General features: G+C 42.2%; 1 protein-coding gene across 1 annotated transcript; it reads left to right on the top strand.

Moving 5' to 3' along the window:
* Window positions 1-337: 337 nt before the first annotated feature.
* On the top strand, window positions 338-20,500 carry PPIH (peptidylprolyl isomerase H). The gene is made up of 9 exons (XM_007955557.2): window positions 338-403; window positions 733-797; window positions 1,085-1,108; window positions 1,372-1,416; window positions 2,827-2,869; window positions 13,911-14,003; window positions 18,895-18,982; window positions 19,627-19,667; window positions 20,432-20,500. The coding sequence occupies exons 1-9, from the start codon at window positions 338-340 to the stop codon at window positions 20,498-20,500; spliced, it is 534 nt and encodes a 177-aa protein (XP_007953748.1).
* Window positions 20,501-23,011: the final 2,511 nt, after the last annotated feature.

Raw genomic sequence — 23,011 nt, forward strand, 5'->3', positions numbered from 1 at the left:
CTGAACATGTTTGTTGTTGTTGTTGTTATGTGCCGTCGAGTCGGCCCCGACTCATAGCGACCCCTCCTTGGGTTTCCGAGGCAGTATCACTACGGAAGTAGGATTGCCCAACCTTCCTTCCAGGAACATGTTTGTTAGTCCAGACAAAAAAATACCCAGGTCAGCTCCCTGAACGCAGGGTCCTAAGAGGGACCGCGGTAGGGGCGGGGCCTCCGGGGGCGGAGCCTGGCCTTGGTCGGGCTTCTCTCGCGCCTGCGCCGCAGACAAAAATCTGCAGGGGCTAGCGTTAGGTTACTCTGATCCTCACTTTCCTTCCTTCTGCTTCCGGGTCGGAACCATGGCGGTGGCAAATTCAAGCCCTGTCAACCCCGTGGTGTTCTTTGATGTCAGCATAGGCGGCCAGGTGAGATGCAGGCAGCCATCTGGTTCTGCGCTGGCGAACTGCATGGAGCCGAGCAGACAAAATCAGACGTAAAGATAGAGCACTTGGGAAGCCAGAAAGTGAAATTGGGTCACAACCTACTGACCTGTTTGAGGGAGGGAAGGAGAAGGATGCTTGTCCACCCAGGCGCCCAGCTTGTGGAGGGAATGGGCGAAAAGAAAGATTGGGCTACGGATGCCGAGGTGGGAGATAGCGGATGGTGTGGGAGGGTGGGCCAGCCTTTCATTCTCCCTGCTCCTTAGGCCTTAACGGGTTTCGACTGGGCTTTCTAACTCTCTCGCTGGTTGCAGGAAGTTGGCCGCATGAAGATCGAGCTCTTTGCAGACGTTGTTCCTAAAACGGCTGAGAACTTTAGGTAAGTACCTGCTACAGGTCTGCCGGATCAGCGGGGCCCTGGTCAGTCTGCGGAAGCATTGTCTGCCCGCATTTCTCTCCTACTCACTGCTCTTGAGAGAGCTGACACCTTTAGGTATCGCTGTGTCTGACTAGTTACCGTTCTGATATATGCTGTTAGTTTGTATAACTGAGTGTCTGGACAGCTGGGTGGTTGGTTGGTTCTAATGTCTGTGCCTCCTTTCCCCATATTAGAGGCTCTCACACCCATAGTGTCATGATGACGAATCTTTAACTCTTCCCTTACAGGCAGTTCTGCACAGGAGAATTCAGGTCAGTCTCAGACGTGGTTGACTTTGTTGTCTGTCCTGAAGGGTGTCCTGAGCTGCAGTGAGGGTCTTGGGGAACCACTAGCAGGCTGAGTGATCGCTGCTGTCTGTCAGAGAGTATTACACTCCAGGGGTGTAGCTTCAGTTTATTTTCATTCCTTCTCTTAGTTATCTTTAGAAAAGTCCCTTTGAGTGGAGTGTGTGTACAACTCGAAGGACCTATGACTGCGTGTTTTTATTTCCAAATCTGCTTCTGTTTGGTTGTAGAAAAGATGGAGTTCCAATAGGCTACAAAGGGAGCACCTTCCACAGGTAAGCCTTTGGCAAGCTATCTTAGGAGCTTTCGGGATTAATTCTGGGACAGTTAGTGTCTAAAATCAGAGGAAAATAAAATCAGAGCCTGAGTCTTAGGTCTTGAGAAGAAATGTTTTTATGGACTCAGCCTGATTTGAAGATTTATTAAATGTTTTAACTGTACTTATAAAGGAGTTCTGGTGGTGCTGTGGTTAAGGCATTAGGCTGGTAACCAAAAGGTTGGTGGTTTGAACCTACCAGCCGCTCTGTGCGCGAGAAAGACAAAGTAATCTGCTTCCGTAAAGATTTACAGCCTTAGAAACCCTATGGGGGTTGCTGTGAGTCAGAGTCGACTTGATGGCAGTGGGTTTGGGTTTTGGTTTTAAATCTGCTTATACTCCTGGATTAATTCCTTTTTGCTATTTAAAATAGAAATTATCCGTAATTCCAATATTCTTTTTCATGACCTTGTTTGGGTGAATGCAGATTTTTTTTTTTTTTTTTAAGTGTAATTGCTGTTCTTAAGTGTATAAAAGGAGCTCTGGTAGCATAGTGCCTAAGGCACTTGACTGCTAACCAGAAGGCTGGGTTCAAACCCACCAGCCACTCCTTGGAAGGAAGGTTGAGCATTCCTACTTCCATAGTGATACTGCCTGGGAAACCCAAGGAGGGGTCGCTATGAGTCGGGGCCGACTCGATGGCAAATAACAACAACAACAAGTGTATAAAACATTGTATCTTGTTGCCATGTATAACTAGTTGTTAAAATGACTATATATGATTGTCCTAGGATGATCAATTTTCCTGGGCCAAGTGGAAGCGAAATGTGGCAACACCCAGGTAGTCTTGTTTCAATCTAGAATCTGCCTCAAAGGCTTCACTGTGTTTAGTAACTATGATTAACAGGTATCTGTGTCAAGCTGCTTTAAAGCTATGGTTCCTAATCCTCACAGCATTCCTGTGAGGTGATAGCTGTCGTTTACACTTTACAGATGAGGAAACTGAGGCAAGGAAAGGTTAAGAACCCTATATAGATACAACAGCTAACATTTATTGAGCCTGTATGTGTGTAGCAAACCATGGTTAACATCTTGCAGACACTCACTTTTCCCAAAAATTTATATTGAGTCCTTGATCTGCCATTTGCTTTGGTGAATATTTTGGGGTTCTTCCTGTAGGGCTTCTTTGCCTCTTGTTACTGTTAGGTACCAGCTCATGGACCTTGGGCAATTCAAAGATGCTCTTATGTATAATTAAAACCCTCTTTATGGTTAATTATTCTGTCAATTCACTGATTTCAGAAGAGAATAATCATTCTTAAGCCAGAGTGATAAACATGGTATTTTGAAATCAGTGTTAATCTAATACTACAGTGTTTCTTAACCATAGAATTTTCTCTCAGAATTCTTTGCTTTCCTTCTTTTTCAGAGTCATAAAGGATTTTATGATCCAGGGTGGAGATTTTGTTAATGTAAGTTCTAGTTCTTTCTTATCAAAGACCTATAGGTTTGTTTTTTGTTGTGATTGCTACTGCTGTTCCTGTTTTAACTATAGGGACCCAGTCTTCAGGTTTGAGAACAGTAGTCAACTTTGATGGGGGTTGGAGCATGATGGTGGGAATGTCGTTTATGGTTACTGGCTACTCCTGTATGTGATAGACACCTACATTTTGATGAGTCACTAGCTTTCATGGTACAAACCTCAGCCAGAAACTGGAATCTCCCAGCATACATAGAGATGCTCGGCTCTGCAGGACAGACCCAGACTCTGATGAAACTTATTCATAACTCAAATGCAATTTGAGTTAAAATGAGGTAAGTCCCCTGAAATGCTTATGTCCCTTTTCCCTCCTGTTCCTGCTATCACAGTGCCTGGAAAGCTGAGTTGTGAATTAGAAGTTGATTAGTGAGCAAGGAATCAGAGCAAGAAAGGTAGATAATTTTGGAGGGATGTTTTCTCTGCTCACTGAGAGCCCAGTGGAATATTCTTTCATATTTTTTCTTGTGACTAACTGTGTACTGCCCCATAAACCAAAAACCAAACCAAACTCACTGCTGTCGAGTCGCATCTGACTCATACCAACCCCTCCTTAGGTTTCTGACATGGTATCACTATGGAAGTAGATTGTCCAACCTTCCTTCCTAGGAGTGGCTGGTGGGTGGGTTTGAACCGCCAGCCCTCTGGTTAGCAGTCAAATGCCTTAGGCACTATGCCACCAGACCTACTATATGACCATATATGTGTGTATACACACACGCACGCACACACACATGCATGCACCTTACATCTCCACACCCCCTCCACCTTGGAGGGTGCTGAATAAGCCACATTTTTTCTTACTGAAATCTTTTTCTCATTACCCTCCCACTTCTGTGCATTGTCTTTCTTTACTCATGTCATTAGGTTATTATACATTCATGTTACCATTTTCTTGAATCTGAGAGACATTCTTTCTCCATGTGTTTGTTTATTTAGTCTTAATACTCATGAGTTTTTTAAGACCTCTGTCTTTCCTAGTCTATATAATATTACAAACTGGCAGGATATAGGGTAGATCAGGCTTTCAGATGTGTTAATGTTTCATCTTTGTGGTGTTGTAAAAGTGAGAAATTCCACAGAAAAATCTGGAATTTTGTTTTCTCTTTAAAAAATGGAAGATGAGGCTATACTAAGGCTACATTTCCTGTGCAGTGACAATTGGCTAGAATCAAGTAACTACTCCTTTAGACTGGGCATGTCCTTGACACTTCACCACAGTCCCAACACCCACTTTCCTTCTTTATGTCACCAGCTCCAATAGGCATTTAATTTTGCAGTATCTTGCCACAGCTGATGGTAGTGGGCTCGGGGCTGAATGTATTCTTTTTTGTTAGCAAAAGAAAGTCTTCCTTCATTCCGTAGGCTCTATTGTTGCCAGATCATGTTAGCAGCACAGAGGCAACTTTTTATTGGACTTTGTCCAAGTGTACCTGTTCTCTTACTGATAGCTCCAGGCTTAGCCATTAGTAAGATTACAAAGAAGAAAACCACCCTCAGTTTCTACCTCTCAGGGAATATACTGCTGGCATTTTGGTTTACAGCCACTAGTCTTATTTTTGTATATATGTGTGTATATACAATTTTTAACAGACTTAAGGTCATACATGTCCTCTGACTTTTTTTTATTTAAAAATTGTCAACATTTTCTCGTCATAAAGTCTTCTGAAACATGTTCTTGATAACTGAATAACTGCTTAATATTCCATAATGAATAGACAACATATAATCAATCTTTTTTTTTTTTTTTAATTGTGTTTTAGGTGAAATTTTACATAGCAAATTCATTCCCTTTGAAGAATTCATACATAAATTGTTCTGAGACATTGATTACAATCCCCATAATGTGTCGGTACTCGTACCATTTCCAGTCCACCTGTTTCCATCCATCCAGTTTCCCTGCCCCTTCTTCCCTTGTCGTCTTTGATTTTGTGTAAATGTTGACTGTTTGGGTTCATGTAGTTGATTGTTTAAAGAGCACATTCCTCACGGCTTTATTTTATAAGCTACCCTGTTATTTGTCTGACATGTGACCTCGAGGAGTGGCTTCCATTCTGGATTTAAAGGGTATTTTAGGGCATTATTTCAGGGGCTTCTCTAGTATCAGTTCCGTAAGTCTGGTCTTTATTATGAATTTGCATTTTGTTCAACATTTTTCTCTCATTCTAAGTGGAACATCCTATTGTGTCCTTGGTCAGAATGGTTGGTAATGGTAGCCAGGCACCATCTAGTTCTTCTGGTCTCAGGTAGAATAGGCTGTGGTTCACGTGTCTTTGGACACGTGTGGTTCCTTGTGTCTTTGGATTCCTCCATTCTCCTTTGTCCAGACAGTAAGAGACCAATAGTTGTACGTTAGATGGCTGTTTAAGGTTTAAAAACCTCGGATACTTCTCACTGAACTCTGATGTAGAATGTTGTCTTTATGAACAAAGTTATGCCAATTGACCTAGCTGTCCTAGGAGACTATGTCAGTCCACTGTTGTTGAAGGTTTAAGTTGCATTCTGTTGTTTGCTTGGAATAATTAATTTTTGTTATTTTCCCTATTCTAGTTTCTGAAGATCAATAGGCAATGTGATTATAGAGAATGGTAATAGTAACCAATCTGTCCTCTAGGTTAGTTAGGAAATTGGAAATGAACCTGTTTTTTCTATCCATTATGTATGTTTGTATGTTATTCTTAGCTATCATTGAGTATCACAGAATAGGCACCCCATGAGGTTTTCTTCTTTGCTTTCTAAATTTTATTTTTTGTTGTTGAGAATATACACATCAAAACATACACCAGTACAATAGTTTCTACGTATATAATTTAGTGACATTTGTTACATTATTTGAGTTGTGCAACCATTCCCACCCTCCTTTTCTGGGTTGTTCCTCTCTCATTAATACAAACTCACTGCCCCCTAAGCTTCCTATCTCTTCTTTCTAATTGCTGTTGTCAATTTGATCCATTATAGATAGTTCTAAAAAACCATAATGCTCAAGGTAGACCATTTTTTTCTATTTGAGCTAAACTATTGTTTTAAGGTGACTTCAGGGATTTTTTTTGGTTTAAGGTTTAAAGATTATCTCAGGGCATTAGATTCAGGAGTTCACCAGCCTCCCTGGCTCCAGAAAGTCTAGAGTCCATGAGAATTTAAAATCTGTTCTGCATTTTCCTCCTTTTGACCAGGATTTTCTATGGAATCTTTGATCAAGATGTTCAGTGATGGTAGCCAAATAGCATCTACTTCTTCTGATCTCCTTCTGGACAAAGGAGGCAGTTGTTCTTAGAGCCAATTAGCTACACAATCCATATCCTACTCTATTCCTCACTCATTCTTCCTGTGTTGCTCAAGGTGAATAGAGACCAATTGTTGTGTCTTGGAGGCCATTGGAAAGCTTTTAAGAATTAGGCACTATGCAGTGAACTAGAGGATAGCACAGATGCACTAAACATGTTAGTAGGCAAACTGACTCGTATTCCCAAGAAACCATGACCCTAAACCTCCAAACCAAAGTACCAAAACCCATGAGGTATTTGGTTGTACATAAGCAGTTTCAGCAGCTGCTCTTTTTCCTTCTTTTTTTGTCATTGTTGTAAATGTATCTATCACACAAGTTTTGCCAATTCAACTTTTTACAGGTGTACGACTTACAGACATCAATTACCATAATTGGCTGTGCAACCCAACCCTTAATCAGTGAGGATTTTTCCATCACAATTAACCTCCCTTTTCCCTTTCCCTCTTACCCCAGGCAACTACTAATAAACTTTGGTGTCCAAACTTGCCTCTTCTAGACTTTATATGTAAGTGAAGTCATACAATATTTATTCTTTTGTGATTGGCTTATTTCACTTAGCATAATGTCTTCAAGCTCCATCTGTACTGTAGCATGTATCAGGATCTCATTTCTCCTACTGTCAGAGTAGTTTTCCATTGTATGTATGTGTGTATTTATCCATTCACCTGTTGATGGGCATTTAGGTTGTTTCCACCATTTGGCTATTGTGAATAGTGCTGCAATGAGCATTGGTATAAACATTTATTTCTGAGTCTCTGCTTTCAAATTTCTGGGGTATACACCTAAGAGTGGAAGAACTGCCACTGGAATGCTCTTTAGAAGTAAGAATGGCCACACTTCATCTCACATTGTTTGGTCATGTTCTTAGAAGGGACCATTCCCTAGAGAACCAGGATATCATGCTTGGTAAAGTGGTGGGTCAGAGGAAAATGAGAAGACCCTCAATGAGATGGATTGACACAGTGGGTGCAACGATGGCCTCAAGCATAGCGAGGATTATGAGGATAATGTAGAACCAGGCAGTATTTTGTTATGTTGTACGTACTGTCATTATGAGTCAGAATCAACTTGATGGTACCTAACAACTGCAGCAACCTAGAAGTAGAATTGCTGTGTCATATGGTAAAACTATTTTTAGTTTTTCAAGGAACCACCACACTGTTTTCCACAATGGCTATAACATTTTGCATTCTCACTAGTAGTGGATAAGGGTTGCAGTTTCCCCACGTCCTGACCAATATTTTACTTTGTGGGTTTTTTTTGTCATAACATTCCCACAGGTAATGAAGTGATACCTCATTGTAGTTTTGCTTTGCATCTCTCAAATCTATCAAAAGCTAATGATAGTGAATATCTTTTCATGTGCTTGGTGGCCATTTGAATCCCCTCTCTGTAAGATTTTCAATGTTTTTGTTTTTGGTTGAAATAGAAAAGGCTGAAGCATACTAGTAAAAGCGTGGACTTAAGAACAAGAATCCTCTAATAATTAATGAATATTTATTAATGTTAATAATAAATCTAGTCCAGGGATCAGCAAACTTTTTCAGTAAAGGAACAAATAGTAAATCTTTCAGGCTTTGTGTATGTGAAACACTGTCTGATATGTTGCTGGAAAAATTTATGAATAGCTGTGAAACATTGTCTGATACAGTGCCAAAGATGAGCCCCTGAGGTTGAAAGGCACTCAAAATAAGACTACGAAAGAGCTGCCTCCTCAAAGTACAGTCAACCTTAATGACTTGGATGGAGTAAAGCTTTCCAGACCTTAATTTGCTGATGGGGCACGACTCAAAATGGGAAGAAACAGCTGCAAACATTCATTAATAGTGGGAACGTGGAATGCATGAAGTGTGAAACTAGGAAAATTGGAACTTTTAAAAATGAAATGGAAGGGATAAAAATTGATATCCTAGGCACTACTGAGATGAAATGGATTGGTACTGGCCATTTTGAATCAAGACAATCATGATTTACTATGCCAGGAATGACAAACTGAAGAGGAATGGCATCATATTCATTGTCAAAAAGGGTGTTTCAAGATCTATCCTGAAGTGCAGTGCTGTCAGTAATAGGATAATACATCTCCAAGGAAGACCAATCAGTTACTGCTACTATTATTCAAATTTACACACCAACTACTAAAGCCAAAGATGAAGAAATCAACAAGTTTTACCCACTTCTACCATCTGAAATTGTCCAAACATGCAATCAAGATGTATTGATGATTATTGGTGATTGGAATGTGAAAGTTGGAAACAAAGAATCATTGGTAGTTGAAAAATACAGCCTTGGTGGTAGAAATGATGCTAGAAATCACATGATAGAATTTTGCAAGACCAACACCTCATTCATTGCAGATACTTATTTTCACCAACACAAATGGTGGCTGTACACGTGGACCTCACCAAATGGAATACTCAGGAATCAGAATTGACCATATCTCTTTGAAGAGGCAATGAAGAAGCTTAATATCTTAAACCAAAACAAGGCCAGGAGCTGACTGTGCAATAGACCATCAGTTGCTCATATGCAAGTTTAATTTGAAGCTAAAGAAAATTAAAATAAGTCCATGAGAGCCAAAGTATGACCTTGAGTATATCCCACCTGAATTTAGAGACCATCTGAAGAATAGATTTGATGCATTGAACACTACTGACCAAAGACCACATGAGTTGTGGGATGACATTATGAACATCATATGAAGAAAGCAAATGGTCATTAAAAAGACAGGAAAGGAAGAAAAGACCAAAATGGATGTCAGAAGAGATGGCAGCTTGCTCTTGAATGTAGAGTAGCTAGAGCGAATGGAAGAAATGCTGACATAAAAGAACTGGACAGATCTCAAAGGGCAGCTTGAAAAGACAAAAGTCAATTATTACAATGAATTGTGCAAAGACAGGAATTAGAAAACTAAAAGGGAAGAACACACTCGGCATTTCTCAAGCTAGAAGAACTGAAGAAGAAATTACAGCCTCGAGATGCAATATTGAAGGAGTCTATGGGCAAAATGGGAACTCTGGTATCATAGTGCCTAAGGCACTGGACTGCTAACCAGAGGGCTGGCGGTTCAAACCCACCAGCAACTCCTCGGAAGGAATATGGGGCAATCTACTTCTGTAGTGATACTGCCTCGGAAACCCAAGGACAGGTCACTATGAGTCGGGTCCGACTCGACGGCACATAACAACAACAACATGGGTAAAATATTGAATGATGCAGGAAGTGTCAAAAGAAGATGGAAGGAATACACAGAGTCACTTTACCAGAAAGAATTGGTCAATGTTCATCCACTTCAGGAGGTGGCATATGTTCAAGAACCAATGGTATTGAAGGAAGAAGTAGAAGCTGCACTGAAAGAACTGGCAAAAAAAAAAAAAAAAAAAACTCCATGAATTGGGAATTGATGGAATACCCATTGAGATGTTTCAACAAGCAGATGAAGCACTGGAGGCACTTACTTGTTCGTGCCAAGAAATTTGGAAGACAGGTACCTGGCTAACTAACTGGAAAAGATCAGTATTTTTGCCCATTCCAAAGAAAGATGATCCAGCAGAATATGGAAATTATTGAACAATGTCATTAACATCACACACAAGTAAAATTTTGCTGAAGATAATTAAAAAATAGTTGCAGAAGTTTATTGACAGGGAACTTTCAGAAATGCAAGCTGGATTCAGAACAGGATGTGGAATGAGGGATCTCAGTGCTGATGTCAGATGGATCTTGGCTGAAAGCAAAGAGTACCAGAAAGATGGCCACCTGTGTTTTATTGACTGTGCAAAGGCATTTGTGTGGACCATAACAAATTACGGATAACATTGCAAAGAATGAGAGGTCCAGAATGCTTAATTGTTCTCATGAGGAACCTGTACATAGACCAAGAGGCTGTTTGAACAGAACAAGGGGATACTGCATGATTTAAAATCAGGAAGGGTGTACATCAGGGTTGTACCCTTTCACCATACTGATTCAGTTTGTATGCTGAGCAAATAATCTGAGAAGCTGGACTGTATGAAGAAGAATGCAGCATTAAGATTGGAGAAAAAAACGTTACAACCTGTGATATGCAGATGACACATCCTTTCTTGCTGAAAGTGGAGATGACTTGAAGCACTTCCTGATTGCATGTAAACATAAAGAAAACAAAAATCCTCCACAATTGGACCAATAGGCAACATCATGATAGATGGAGAAAAGATTGAAGTTGTCAGAGATTTCATTTTTCTTGAATCCACCATCAACACTCCTGGAAGCAGCAGTCAAGAAATCAGATGTCATATTGCACTGGGCAAATTGGCTGCAAAAGACCTCTTTAAACTGTTAAGAAGCAAAGATGTCACTTTTTAATAATTATTAAAATAAAACCATTGAAATATGATTTATGTACAGTGAAATTCACAAAACTAAAGTGACATGGGTCAATGCTTTTTGTTGTTGTTGTTCTCCAAGTTCATCCATGTTATGTGGTGTTTAGAAGCAAAGATGTCACTTTGGAAACTAAGATGTCCCTGACCCAAGCCATTTTCAATCACCTCATATGCATGTAAATGCTGGACAATCAATAAGAAAGACAGAAGAAGAGTTGATGATGCCTTTGAATTGTATTGTTGGTGAAGAATACTGAAAATGGACTGTCAGAAGAACTAACAAATCTGTCCTGGAGGAAATGCAGCCAGAATGCTCCTTGAAGTGAGAACAGCCAGACTTCGTCTCACCTACTTTGGTCACGTAAGGACCTGGAGAAGGATACCATCCTTGGTAAAGTAGAGTAACAGTGAAAAAGGGGAAGACTTTCAATGAGATGGATTGATACAGCGGCTACAACAAGGTCTCATCTTGTGAGGATGGTGTAGGCCCGGACCAGGCAGTGTTTAGTTCTGTTATACACAGGGTCATTATAAGTAGGAGCTTGTTCTGCGGCACCAAACAACAACAGTGGTTTCTGCCTCAGGTACTTGACTCTGTCAACACTAAGCTGTGCAATTTTCACCTGGAAGCAGTCATAGACAATATGGGCATGGGTATGTTCCAATAAAACTTTATTTACAAACTAAGGCAGCTGGCCAGATTTGGCCATAGTGTGCCAGCCCCTGATCTAGTCTGCTCAGGGATACAGAGAAAATACATAGCTCTGCCTCCAAAGACTCGGTATAGTCTAGTGGAGTCATTCTTAGCCAGGGCTTATCAGGATCGCTTGGGACTCATTCAGGAGGCGTCCAGTCAGGCCCCAGCATGTATGTTCTTCAAATGGTCTCCAGTTGATTCTGATGCATATCCCTGGCTCAGAACTACTAGACAGTAGTGGATAACACTGATGGCTTAAATATAATAAGTAGTAACTTTCAGCTGTTAACTGCTTATTTTTCTAAGTAACATCCATTATTCCACTTAATCTTCAATACCTTAAATGAGATCGGACTGTTCTCCCCATTTGCAGATGAGGAAACTGAAGCTTAAAGAGGAAAATAATTTACTCAAGTTCATACAGCTTTTATATGATGCAGCCAGGATTCAGATTTCAGAGCCCATGTTCTTAACATTTACTCTATGTTGCCTCTCAGTAGAGACAGTGACAGTGAGTGAGTAAGTAAGTGCATGAGAAAGGTATACAGTAAGCACATCAGGTTATAGAAGAGGGGAGGGTGGCCTGACCCTGTGTGGGGGCCAGGGAAGGTCCTGAATTCACATGGGTTTTCACCCTGTGATGCAGGGAGATGTGTGTTCTAGGCATAGGGAAACAGCCTGGGAAAAAGGCTCGGAGGCATAAGAGCGTTCAAGGAACTACAAATAAGGCCTTGGTCAGCTTGCTTCATTTCCCTGACTTCAGCTTGCTCACCTGAAAAATGGGGAGGATAACAATGCTCATTCCTCAGAGTCGTTGAAAGAACAAAGAAATAATACAAGTAAAGCTAGTTCATGCAGAAATGGGGAATTTATGATAAGGCCAAAGAGGTGTTTCATGGAACCCAAAGGAAGAAACAGAACTGGGAACTGGAAAGCCACATAGAACCAGGACAGCCCTTTCTGTTTCTCTGGTTCTCTCTACGCACCTGCTGTGTTCTCTTTCTCGCTTCTGGTTTAGCTTTTAGAAGAAAGTCACCTCCAGCTTCTGGATTTAGCTGTTACAAGTCCAACCTCCATGAGAGTTTCTGTCCCACTTCTAGATTCCCAGAAAAGGAACTCTAGTTGGCCCTGTGTGAGTTAGGCATCCTTCTCTGAATAATCAATCACCTTTGGCCAAGAGGGTGATACCATGTTGTACAGACAAAACTGCCAAGAGCTCACCCACCCTCATACGTAGTTAGGGGAGTGGGGTGATAGTGGTTTCATACAGATGTGGGCAAAAGAGTCTAGGAAAGTGTAAAGAGGATATGGAGTAGCATCATCTGACCTCCTCCCACTTCATAAGGGGGAAACAGAGTCACCATCAACAGCCCAAGGCTTGTTCCTGTGAGGCCAGACGTGTCACCACCCTCCAGCCTTTTCACTGATTCTGACACTAACCGTCCCTCCTACGGCACTCACTGTTTCTTTGCTGGGCTTGCTAATTCATTGCAATGGCCACGCGGAACTCACAGATAATACTCAAAATTGTGGGGTTTATTAGGGAAGTAACAGGCTACAATTCAGGTTCAGGAATGTGCTTAGGATACAGTTCTGCGCTCAGGATACAGTTCTTCCATCAGGACAGTCTCCTCTCTGCTGTGCCCTCAGGCATGTTTCTCTGGCCCTTGGCTTTGGCCTGGCCTCTGCCTTACTTGGGCAAGGGTTACAAAGCTCTTTTAGCTCTGCTGATAGATACACCTAGGTGTATCCTATTCTGCCAGCAAGCCTTCGGCCTAATGACACTCAGCTTTCTTGTTCTGTGGGCTGGGAAGGCTGTCACTCTGTCTCATGCCTCTTGTTTGCGCTGCCACCATCTCTCTGCCAGGGAGGTCCAGCAGAGGGATCTCAGGTCCTAGGACGTGCTCTGCTTCACCTTCAGCTCTTTCTTGATAGCGATGAGATCCCCCTTTTCTGCCTCAGAGGGCTCATTTTAAGCCTGGTAGAGTGACAAAACTAGCAAATGCCAACATTAGAGTTCCGTACACCTTATTTGCATGGTTCCACCCAGTAATCTAGTGGGAGTCACAAAGGCCATGGCTAGACAAGCCATACCAAATAATTCACTGCACCACAGAAGGCAAGGATTATTTATGTGATCATGAAACTGTTGTTGTGTAATGTGCCTTCTCTCTGGAGGCTCAGCTGTAACCTGATTTACCCAGTCTGTGAGATGCCCTCGCTATAGCATGTGGACAGTATGTGGTAGGCTTGGATGGAGTTGCAAGGAGGTGTGGCTCCAACATGACCAACAAGGGTGAGAAACCACAAAACAAAACCCACTGCCATCTAGTCAATTCTGACTTGTAGCAACTCTATAAGACAGAGGAAAACTGGCCCATCAGCTTTCCAAGGCTGTAAATCATTATATAAGCAGACTACCTTGTTTCTCATGTAGAGTGGCAAGGGGGTTTGAATCGCTGACGTTTTTGTCAACAGCCAAATGTGACCTCTGTGCCACCAGAGGTCTTTACAAGGGTAAGAGTAGACTTAAAGAAGCTAGAATGTAGCTGCAACAACATTCTTTCTCTGGGCTCTGGGGGACCCAGCATTCCGAGTCACTAACACTTCCCTTCTGTCTGCTCAGGGGGATGGTACTGGAGTTGCCAGTATTTACCGAGGGCCATTTGCAGATGAAAATTTTAAACTTCGACACTCAGCTCCAGGCCTGCTTTCCATGGTAAGTGATGTGGTCACACTCTTAAGTTTTGGGTTAGATGTATAGCCAGCTGATACCTGAGCCCCTTTTCAAGCCCAGTGCTATCTCTTGGGATGGAATCAAGTGCTTTTCTTCTTTCTTGGCCCAGGACGGACCTCTTCCACCCCATACTCCTTCCTCTGTTTGGTTTGGTTTTGTTGGACAGGGCCCACTGGCAGGCTGGGGAGCCAAACATGAACCTGATATGTATTATTTCTCTGGAGTTTGAGGCAGCGCATTGCTGGGCAGTCATCCTCTCTGCTCAGAATCCAGCCAGTTGTACTTTCAGCTCCTCAGTGTTCACTCACTCATCGCTGTGTTCACCACTGCTACCTCCCAGTACCCCCTCACACTCCCTACTCACTGACCACCCCTTTTGCTCACTTACCTCTGTTTGTTCAGCACTCCTGTGCCCTCTTCCCCGTCCGTACCCTGCCCTCATTCATAACCCCCATTCACATTCCTCATTCTCTTCTCACAGTCCCCCTTACCTTTGTCACTTACACCCTTCCTTGTTTATCCCATCCCTATTCACTTTCCTCCCATGCTCAGTCTTCCCTCCCTTCCCCAGTTCCATTTTCAGTCCTCACATCTCTTCCCCTCACCCCTTACTTCCTTATCTCTGGCCCTCTCTCTCCTCCCCCTGAGTTATCCATTTCCCTCTGTCAGTGCCCCAACCCTCACTTCCTCAGCCCCAGTGTTTATATGCCCAGTCTCTGTCCTGCTATCCCATTCTTCCACTCATCCACTCTGTTTCAGTCCTCTGGTTAGATGTAGGGATACAAACATGATCCCTGCCCTCCTGATACTTAACATCTAACAGGGCACTCACACACACAGAAGGACAGTCCCAGTCAAGGGCAATCTGTGCTATCACTGTGTTAAGGTGGGCACCTCAGTATATGTCAAAGTTCTGGGAGAGCCCAACAACAACAACAACAAAAAACTCAGCTGCCATTGAGTCAATTCGACTAATAGTGACCCCTCCTTGGGTTTCTGAGGCAGTATCTCTATGGAAGGAGATGCCCAATCTTCCTTCTGGGGAGTGGCTGGTGGGTGTGAACCACCAGTCTTCTGGTTAGCAGTCAAAAGCCTTAAGAACTACACCACCAGAGCTACAAAATAATGAGGATAATTGCTGCTGAGGGTTGAGGAAGGCTTCACAGAAGAGGTCACATGTGAATTCTTGAAGGAGTTCTATATCAGATAGAAAAGAAGAGAAGCCATTTCAAATGGCACAAATGGCCTGTACAGAGATCTGTTATTGTGAAATAGCAGGGGCATACTCAGGTAGCATACGGTGACCAGAGGGGATGAGAATACATGGAGGAGGGAATCACCAGGAAAGACAACTAGAGAGGCAGTTAGGTCTAGCTCCTGAAGGGCTTTAATGCCAGAATAAGGATAAAGGGTATGGACTTTCTTTCATAGGCTATTGAGAACCTGTGGTGGTGGTGTAAGTTTGTGTGTCAACTTGGTTGGGCCTGGTTGAGTGGCTGGGCAGCTGAATGTAGTTATTCCCCATGGTGAGATTGGTAATAAACTCCATGGTGGAATCTATTGGAGCAGTTGAGTAGCTGCTTTGGGTATGTGGTCTGCTTCCTGTGTATAAGAAACAGCTTTGGGAATGGTCTCTAGCTTATAGCATGCTTGGACCCTGCATGTATCCATGTCATAGTTCAGCAGCCTGCCATGCTCTGCCGACCTTGGGACTTTCAGTGGCCTGCCATGTGGTTTGGTAACATCGGGTCTGTGCCTTTTTATTTGTCAACCTTGGGCTTGGCAGCTTCAGCAGCCAGCAGTGAAGAAACGCCTCTAGCTCCAGTGGGCCAGGAGCAGGAGGCAGAGGTGAAGCCCAAGATTGAGGGGCTTTCACCCAGCCCCTAGAGCCTGGAACTTTGAACTTGGGTTTAAAGCCTCCAAACTGTTACAGAATAAACTTCTGTTTGTTTAGGCCATCCCATTTGTGGTATATTCTTATCAAAGTAGCACTTAGGTAATCAATGTAGAACCATACCATTTTTTGAGTAGGGTTGATCATTTTTGTGTTTTAGAACAAAAATGTGTCTTAGAACAAAGACCCTGGCTGCAGTGTGAGTGGTAGATAGGAATGGAGAGGCAGGGGCAGGGAAGTCAGTTAGGAGGCTGCTATAATGGATGGGTGGGTCTAGACTGATTCAAACCCACCAGCTACTCTGTGGAAGGAAGACTGGGCAATCTACTTCTGTAAAAAGTTACCACCTCAGAAACTCAAAGGAGGGCACTTTGAGTCAGGAAAGACTCAAGGGCAGTAATTTGGTTTGGTGTTTTTAAGTACAGTGAGCAGTGAGCAAGCCCCTCTAAGGACAGCAGGGCTGGGCAAGCACAGGCAAAGGGTACTGAAAGGGTTTCCCACTGCTGTTGAGTCAATTCTGACTTTTGGTAACCTCATGTCATTTCATTAGTGTCTGTGGAAGATTCAGAAAAATGGAAGGAATCCCTGGCCTCTGCTCTCTTTAGGCTGTCACTGGTTGTACTGTCCCATTTCATGTACCAGAATTGTTTTTGTGTCCATCTTCCACTAAATTATGAGTTCCTCAAGGGGTAGGACTGGGTTTACATTGCTCTTCAGGCCTTACTAATAACAGAAAGGCTGCTGCGCAGATGTGGATGAATGACTGAATGACAGAATAATGGCTTAGATTTATTGAACATTCACTCAGTAAGTGCTTTTTTTGCATTAAAGGGCTCTGGTGGTGTAGTGCCTAAGGCATTTATTTGACTGCTAACCAGAAGGTTGATGGTTCAAACCCACCAGCCACTCTGCGGAAGGAAGACTAAGCAATCTACTTCCATAAAGATTTACAGCCTCAGAAACCCAAAAGGGGTCACTATGAGTCAGAATTGACTCGATGGCAGTGAGCTTTTTGCATTAAGTCATTTTATAATCTTTTTGAGATAGGTGGAAATGAGGAAACGGGCACAGAGAGGTTATGTGACTAAACTGTGGTCACATAGGTAGTGGTGGAGCTGGGATTTGAAATATGTCTTCTGGCTCCAGGGATCCAGAGTATGTGCTCTTAACCAGGAAATAAACTGCCTGAAAGGGTGAAAAAATGAGCTCTGGTGGTCTAGTGCCTAAGGCATTTGAATGGTAACCAGAAGGCTGGTGGTTCAAACCCACCAGCCACTCCTCAGAAGGAAGGTTGGGCAATCTACTTTCATAGTGATACTGCCTTAGAGACCCAAGGAGAGAGTTGCTGTGAGTTGGATCCGACTCGACGGCAGTGAGTTTGGTTTTTTTGTTTTAAGGGCAGAGAGTGTGAGCTCTAAGGGCATGCTACATCATGGTTTTTGTACTTGCTTGCTAATAAGTGATTATACATTGAGCAGCAAAAAAAAAAAAAAAATCAGTAGATAAATGGAATGTATTAGGGTCCCTGGGAATTCTGTCCCTTCATTCCTGCAAAGCCTGGACCACCTACTCTGACAGTCTCAAGCCATCCCTTACTGTCATATACAAAATGTTCCTGAACACATTTACAAAAAACAAGTAGCTTTATCTTACATGGGAGATTTCTAAAATATAAGATGAAATCCCTAATTTGATCTCAACCCTTGATAGTGTCTTTAATTCATTTCCAATATTTCATATGCATGTTCTTTTCCTTCACAGTTTAACACACAGTCAGTTTCAATCTGTTAAGTATCTGATTAAGTCTAGTGACCAAGCTCATAATTTCCAGTTTTGTCTCAGAAGTATTACTTTTTATGAGACCTGTGCTTCCTAGTAGTAGTTTTCCACTTAACTTTTTTCTAAACTTTGGGAAATATGCAATAAAATGTTCATGTGATTGTATAGATGCTATTGTAAGGCAATGCTGCTGAATCTAAACTTGAGTTTGCTGATGTACAAAAGTCTGTATTTAGCATTTTTAAGGCCATTTAGGTGTATCGGTGAATAACATACAAAAGGACATCTCATATGGAAGTCCCTTTATAAAGTAAAGCATTTATCACTCCACAGTGGAATTATAGCCTGTTCTCTTATAGTGCATTATTAAATACCATGATATAAAAAGAATTTCAAGGGAGGAAGGGGAAAGTATAGGACTAGACAGTTTCAGATTCTCAATTTAAAATAATATATTTTTCCTTTAAACTTCAATAAGTGTTTTGTGTGTGGCTATAAATATGTGTAACTATATGATGGCATAGTGCCTAAGGCATTTACCTGCTAACCAGAAGGCTGGTGGTTGAAACCTACCAGCCACTCTTTGGAAGGAAAATTGGGCAATCTACTTCCATAGTCATACCACCTTGGAAATCCAAGGAGGGGTCACTATGAGTCGGATTCGACTCAACAGCAGTGAATTTGGTTTTGGATAAAACCTAAACGTCATTAACTGAGTCTCTTTTCTAGCTTAGCACTAGCACAACAGCTTCTTGCATCTTGCTAAGATTACCATTACTGTTTATTACCATTTTTATGATATAGTACAAAGCCATTAAGATGAAGCAGCTTTATTGAATAGGCAACAGGTCTTTTCCTAGCTGGCAGGTAATCTGCAACTGTAATCCAATTATGGCTAGTATTAGACTACATATAGGAAATCATGCCTTACATATATTTGTTCCCGTTATAAAAACTTACACTGTAGAAGAAATGTGCATGAATTTATTATAGCTCCGGCTCTTTGAAGGCAGGGGTTGTATATCTTGTTCATCTCTATATCCTTGGGCTTCCACTCAGGCCTTCCTTATAATACAGGCTTAGTGAAGGTTTACTGAAAGAAAGTGTGGAGAAATCAGGGCCACAGGCTCTTTTGGAAATCTTGCCCCTTGGCTAGCATGGCCGGGAAGACTCACTGCAAATATATTTGGTTTCCATCAGGCAAACAGTGGTCCCAGTACAAATGGCTGCCAGTTCTTCATTACCTGCTCTAAGTGTGATTGGCTGGATGGGAAGCACGTGGTGTTTGGTGAGCCGTTCTCCTATCCCATTGTCCAGGCCCCATTTACCCAGGGGGACTTCCAAAGGAGTCAGTCTCCAAACACTCACATCGAGTGCTCGGTTGATAGTAACAGCTCTGGGTAGTAATAGGTAAAGTGGAAATAGTGGGAAGATGGGTGAGGATGTGTGGCTAGAGAATGACAGGAAGGGACAAAGGGACCATCTGATGTATTGTGTAATGACTTGGGTGATACATGTATCTGGGGGAACACCTGGATGCTAGCTCTAAAGGAGTGCCACGGAGAGGCAGCATGGCACAGTGGTGCTTTGGAATCACTCGGACCTAAGTTGAAGCCCTCATTCTACTATTTACCACATTTTTCACATATAACATGCCCATGTAGATAACTTCGCACCACATGCACGTAGCATGCATAGGGAACTAACATACAAGAATGTTGCAAGTTTTGCAAAAAATGTTTAACATGCATTTATTTGTAAAATATAGTACTAGCTGAGACTTGGGTAAGTCATTTCATCTCCACTGAATCTCAATTTCCTGAAATTAGTAAGAAGGCCAAATGAGATGATAGTAGCTAACAGTGGGCATTGGGAGCTAGAAAATGCTATGTGAATGAGAAGAATGAAATTCATCTGATACTGTTCCTACAGGAAAAATCATTGATGGACTTCTAGTGATGAGAAAAATTGAGGTGAGTCCTGATTGATTCCTTCTTTCATAATCATTCTGGTCTGGTGCTACCTGTTTAGTTTGAAGGAGCTGGAGAAGGGTGATTGGGTACCAGTTCCTTAGGGCCAGTCTTCATTGAGTCTGGGTACACAGAATCCCTGGAAAGAAGAGGAGAGATGCCTCCCCACATCAGTCTCTATCGCCCACACTGAATCTTGTCCCCTGATGGCCTCTTCACCTGCTTGGTAACATCCTACTTCTCAGCATTGTGTTCAGGACCCTCCATGATCTGGCCCCTGCCTTCTCTCCACAGCCCCTTCTCCTGCCACTGCCTCCTCTATGTTCCAGTACACATCCTTGCCTCCTTCTCTTTCCTGCCCCTCTGCCTTTCCTCATGCTGTTTTCTCTACCTGGAAGGCTCTTCTCCTTTCTTTTCTTCCTGGTGGGATCTCACTCATCATTCTAGGCCCCCTTCAAATGTTACCTCTTCTGTGAATCCTTCCCTGACCTCTTTATGGAGCAGTTTAGTTGCTTCCTCTGCCCCTTTTATATGTACTTCACTTTTATAATTTATTACATCGTTACATACCATAGGTTTGATATTTTTGAAATATTTTACATTTCCTCTTTGATCTCGTTCTATATGCATCACCTGTATGCTAGGACATGGACTGTCATACCAATCTCTGAGTCCTCAGTCCTTAGTACAGTGGCATTAGTAAATGTTTGACAGATGAGTGAGTGAGTGTCTGAATGAATGAATGTCCACTGTGCTTTGTTTCCTAGAATGTTCCCACAGGCCCCAACAATAAGCCCAAGCTACCTGTGGTCATCTCACAGTGTGGGGAGATGTAGCCCAGACCAAGGCTCAATCAGGTATGTCTTTCTTCTCCTTTGTTAAAGGTCAGACTTCAAGGAATACAGCATGGTCTAGAAGGAAGGATGGAAGGAACTTCCATGCAGCATGGAAGGAACTTTAGATTTGAAGACATGGGGTTGTGGCCATTTCCTCTCTCTATGGCCTTATAGAATTCACCTCCCTTCCCTGAACCTCAGTTTTATAGTCTGTCAGATGGCGATATTACTTATCTTTTGAGTCATTGTAAGGACCAAAAAGGAAATGGACAGGAGAACACTTTGTTTTTCTACCATTTAGTACTTTACAAAGTATCAGCCTGTCCCTTGGGCAGTTTGACAGCACTGTCAACCATATAGTTCCATTCCATAGTCCCAGTAGGAGGACCTGGCGGGAGCCTTGGGTAACACCCTGCTAGGAGCGGCCTGGGCAGCCAGGAGACAGACACGCCTGCCACACCTCTTATCAGAACTAATGCTGTAATTCCAAACCCTGGTTTTGTATTTGCCAACCTCATAGATGAATGTCATATATCTCTCAGCCCATGGGGACTCACTTCCCAGCCATATTTGCCACTGCCTGCTATGTGCTGGACATGATATGTAGGCATGGAGGAGGGAAGAGGAAAGAATTGAAAGGTATCTCAGCCTTTCAGGAGCTTATGGGGAATGAGGTGACTCTCAGAGGTGATCATTAGTAATATGAGTGACATTGCTAATTGTTACAGGAATTTTGGAGAGAAATTGATCACTTGCATCCTGGTGAGGGGTGTTAGTACTTAGTTTTTCTTTCCTTTTTTGATTTTCAAATCTACAGAAAACTTGGGAGAATAGTACACTGAACACCCAAATATCTTTCACCTAGATTCACCAATTATTAACATTCTTATTTTATCATTTTCCTTTGCCATTTGATTTTTCTTTCCCTTCTTCCCTCATATCTTCTCCTTTATTCTCCCTTCTTTCTTCCCTCCTACCTCCCTTCCTCCCTCTCCTTTCCTTCCCCATTTGAAAGTTGAAGACTTCTTGACACTTTACCCCTAAATACTTCAGCAAGGAACTCCTACAAAGAACATCCTACATAACCACAATAATATTATCTAGACTACAGTACATGTTCAAAGTTTCCTTTGTTCTAAAATAACGTTTATAGCTTTTAAGAAAAAAAAATCTATTACCAATCAGGTTTTATATTTCATTTCATCGTTCATTTTTTAATTATGTAAATAGTACAGTCTCACTGTGAGGATTTTCACAAAAACAGGTAAAATGAAAGTCCCCTTGGCAATGTCCCACTCCTCTCCCCAGAGGTAATTTCTTTACCAGTTTGATAAATGTCCATCAGGACCTTTTCTTTGCTGTCTAGCTCTGGGAGGTTCTGTTTTCTGTACTTGGTATCTGCAAAAACGGCAAGGAGGCCACATGTTCTGACCTCCTCTAACCCCACAAGAGGAAGACAGGATTACCATCAATAGCCCAAGGCCTATTCCTGCGAGGCCAGACATGCTGCCTCTCTCCAGCCCTTTCTCCAGCTGTTCCTCCCAAAGCACCCACCACCTCTCTCCTGGGTTCGCTAATTCGCTGCAGTGGCCACACAGAGCTCACGGATTATGGGGTTTATTAGGGAAGCACCACAGGCTACAATTCAAGTTCAGGAAAAATGCTCAGTCTCTCTCCCAGGCCACCGTCCCTCAGCCAACAGTCTCTCACGGTCTCTTTCCCAGCAGTGCCGGTCCCTCGGTGTCTTACTCAGCAATGCGTGTCTCTTCCAGGAGGGCGTGTCTCTTTCGGCAGCACGTCTTCCTCAACACGTCTTCCTCAACCGGCAGTCAGAGAGAGTTCTGCCTCTAGGAGGCCTCCTTTTGAGCCCAGCAGGGTGGTCAAACTAGCCAATCACAGCATCAGAACTCTAAGCACCTGAGAGAGAGTGGGCACCTCCCAGAACATTGTTTTGTGCCACTCCCAACAGAAATACTCCAGGTGGACACCTTCAGCAATCAGGAGCTCCTCAGTTGCTCATAGAAAATCCCACCTTGGAGTTTACGAAGACTTATGGGTAGAAAAGCCACACTAAGTAATTTACTACACCACAGTATCATACTATATTCATCTTTCTTTTTTTCCCATTTGACATTATGTCTTGAAGATTTCTCATTCTCAGTTCATGTAAAACTACCCTGTATTTTTTTTAACTACCATATAATAATCTAGAATGTATTTATATCACACAGTTTTACCTTACCTTTTTTTTATTGATGGATGGTTCTTTATTATTACAAACAACGCTACAGTAAAATAAACTTGCTTGTTTGTATAGATATGCAAATATATTTGTAGAATAGGTATCCAGAAGTACATTTACTAGGTCAAAGCCTATATACATTTTTAATTTTAATAAATTCTTTCAAATTGTATTTCTAAAGGGTGATACCCATTCACATTTCCCTGTATGAGTGACTATTTCCCCTTGATATTAAGAATATAATGTACTGGTATAGTTACATCAGTATA

Source organism: Orycteropus afer, unplaced genomic scaffold (assembly GCF_000298275.1).
Source record: "Orycteropus afer afer isolate SDZICR_OR568_19922 unplaced genomic scaffold, OryAfe1.0 scaffold00510, whole genome shotgun sequence".
NCBI lineage: Eukaryota > Metazoa > Chordata > Mammalia > Tubulidentata > Orycteropodidae > Orycteropus > Orycteropus afer.

What these genes read in the sequence shown, in the direction of transcription:
- PPIH (XM_007955557.2), top strand. Translation starts at nt 338, where the DNA reads ATGGCGGTGGCAAATTCAAGCCCTGTCAACCCCGTGGTGTTCTTTGAT. An exon ending in ATGTCAGCATAGGCGGCCAG is followed by an intron (nt 404 to 732) that starts GTGAGATGCAGG and finishes CGCTGGTTGCAG; the next exon opens with GAAGTTGGCCGCATGAAGAT. An exon ending in AGGGTGGAGATTTTGTTAAT is followed by an intron (nt 2,870 to 13,910) that starts GTAAGTTCTAGT and finishes CTGTCTGCTCAG; the next exon opens with GGGGATGGTACTGGAGTTGC.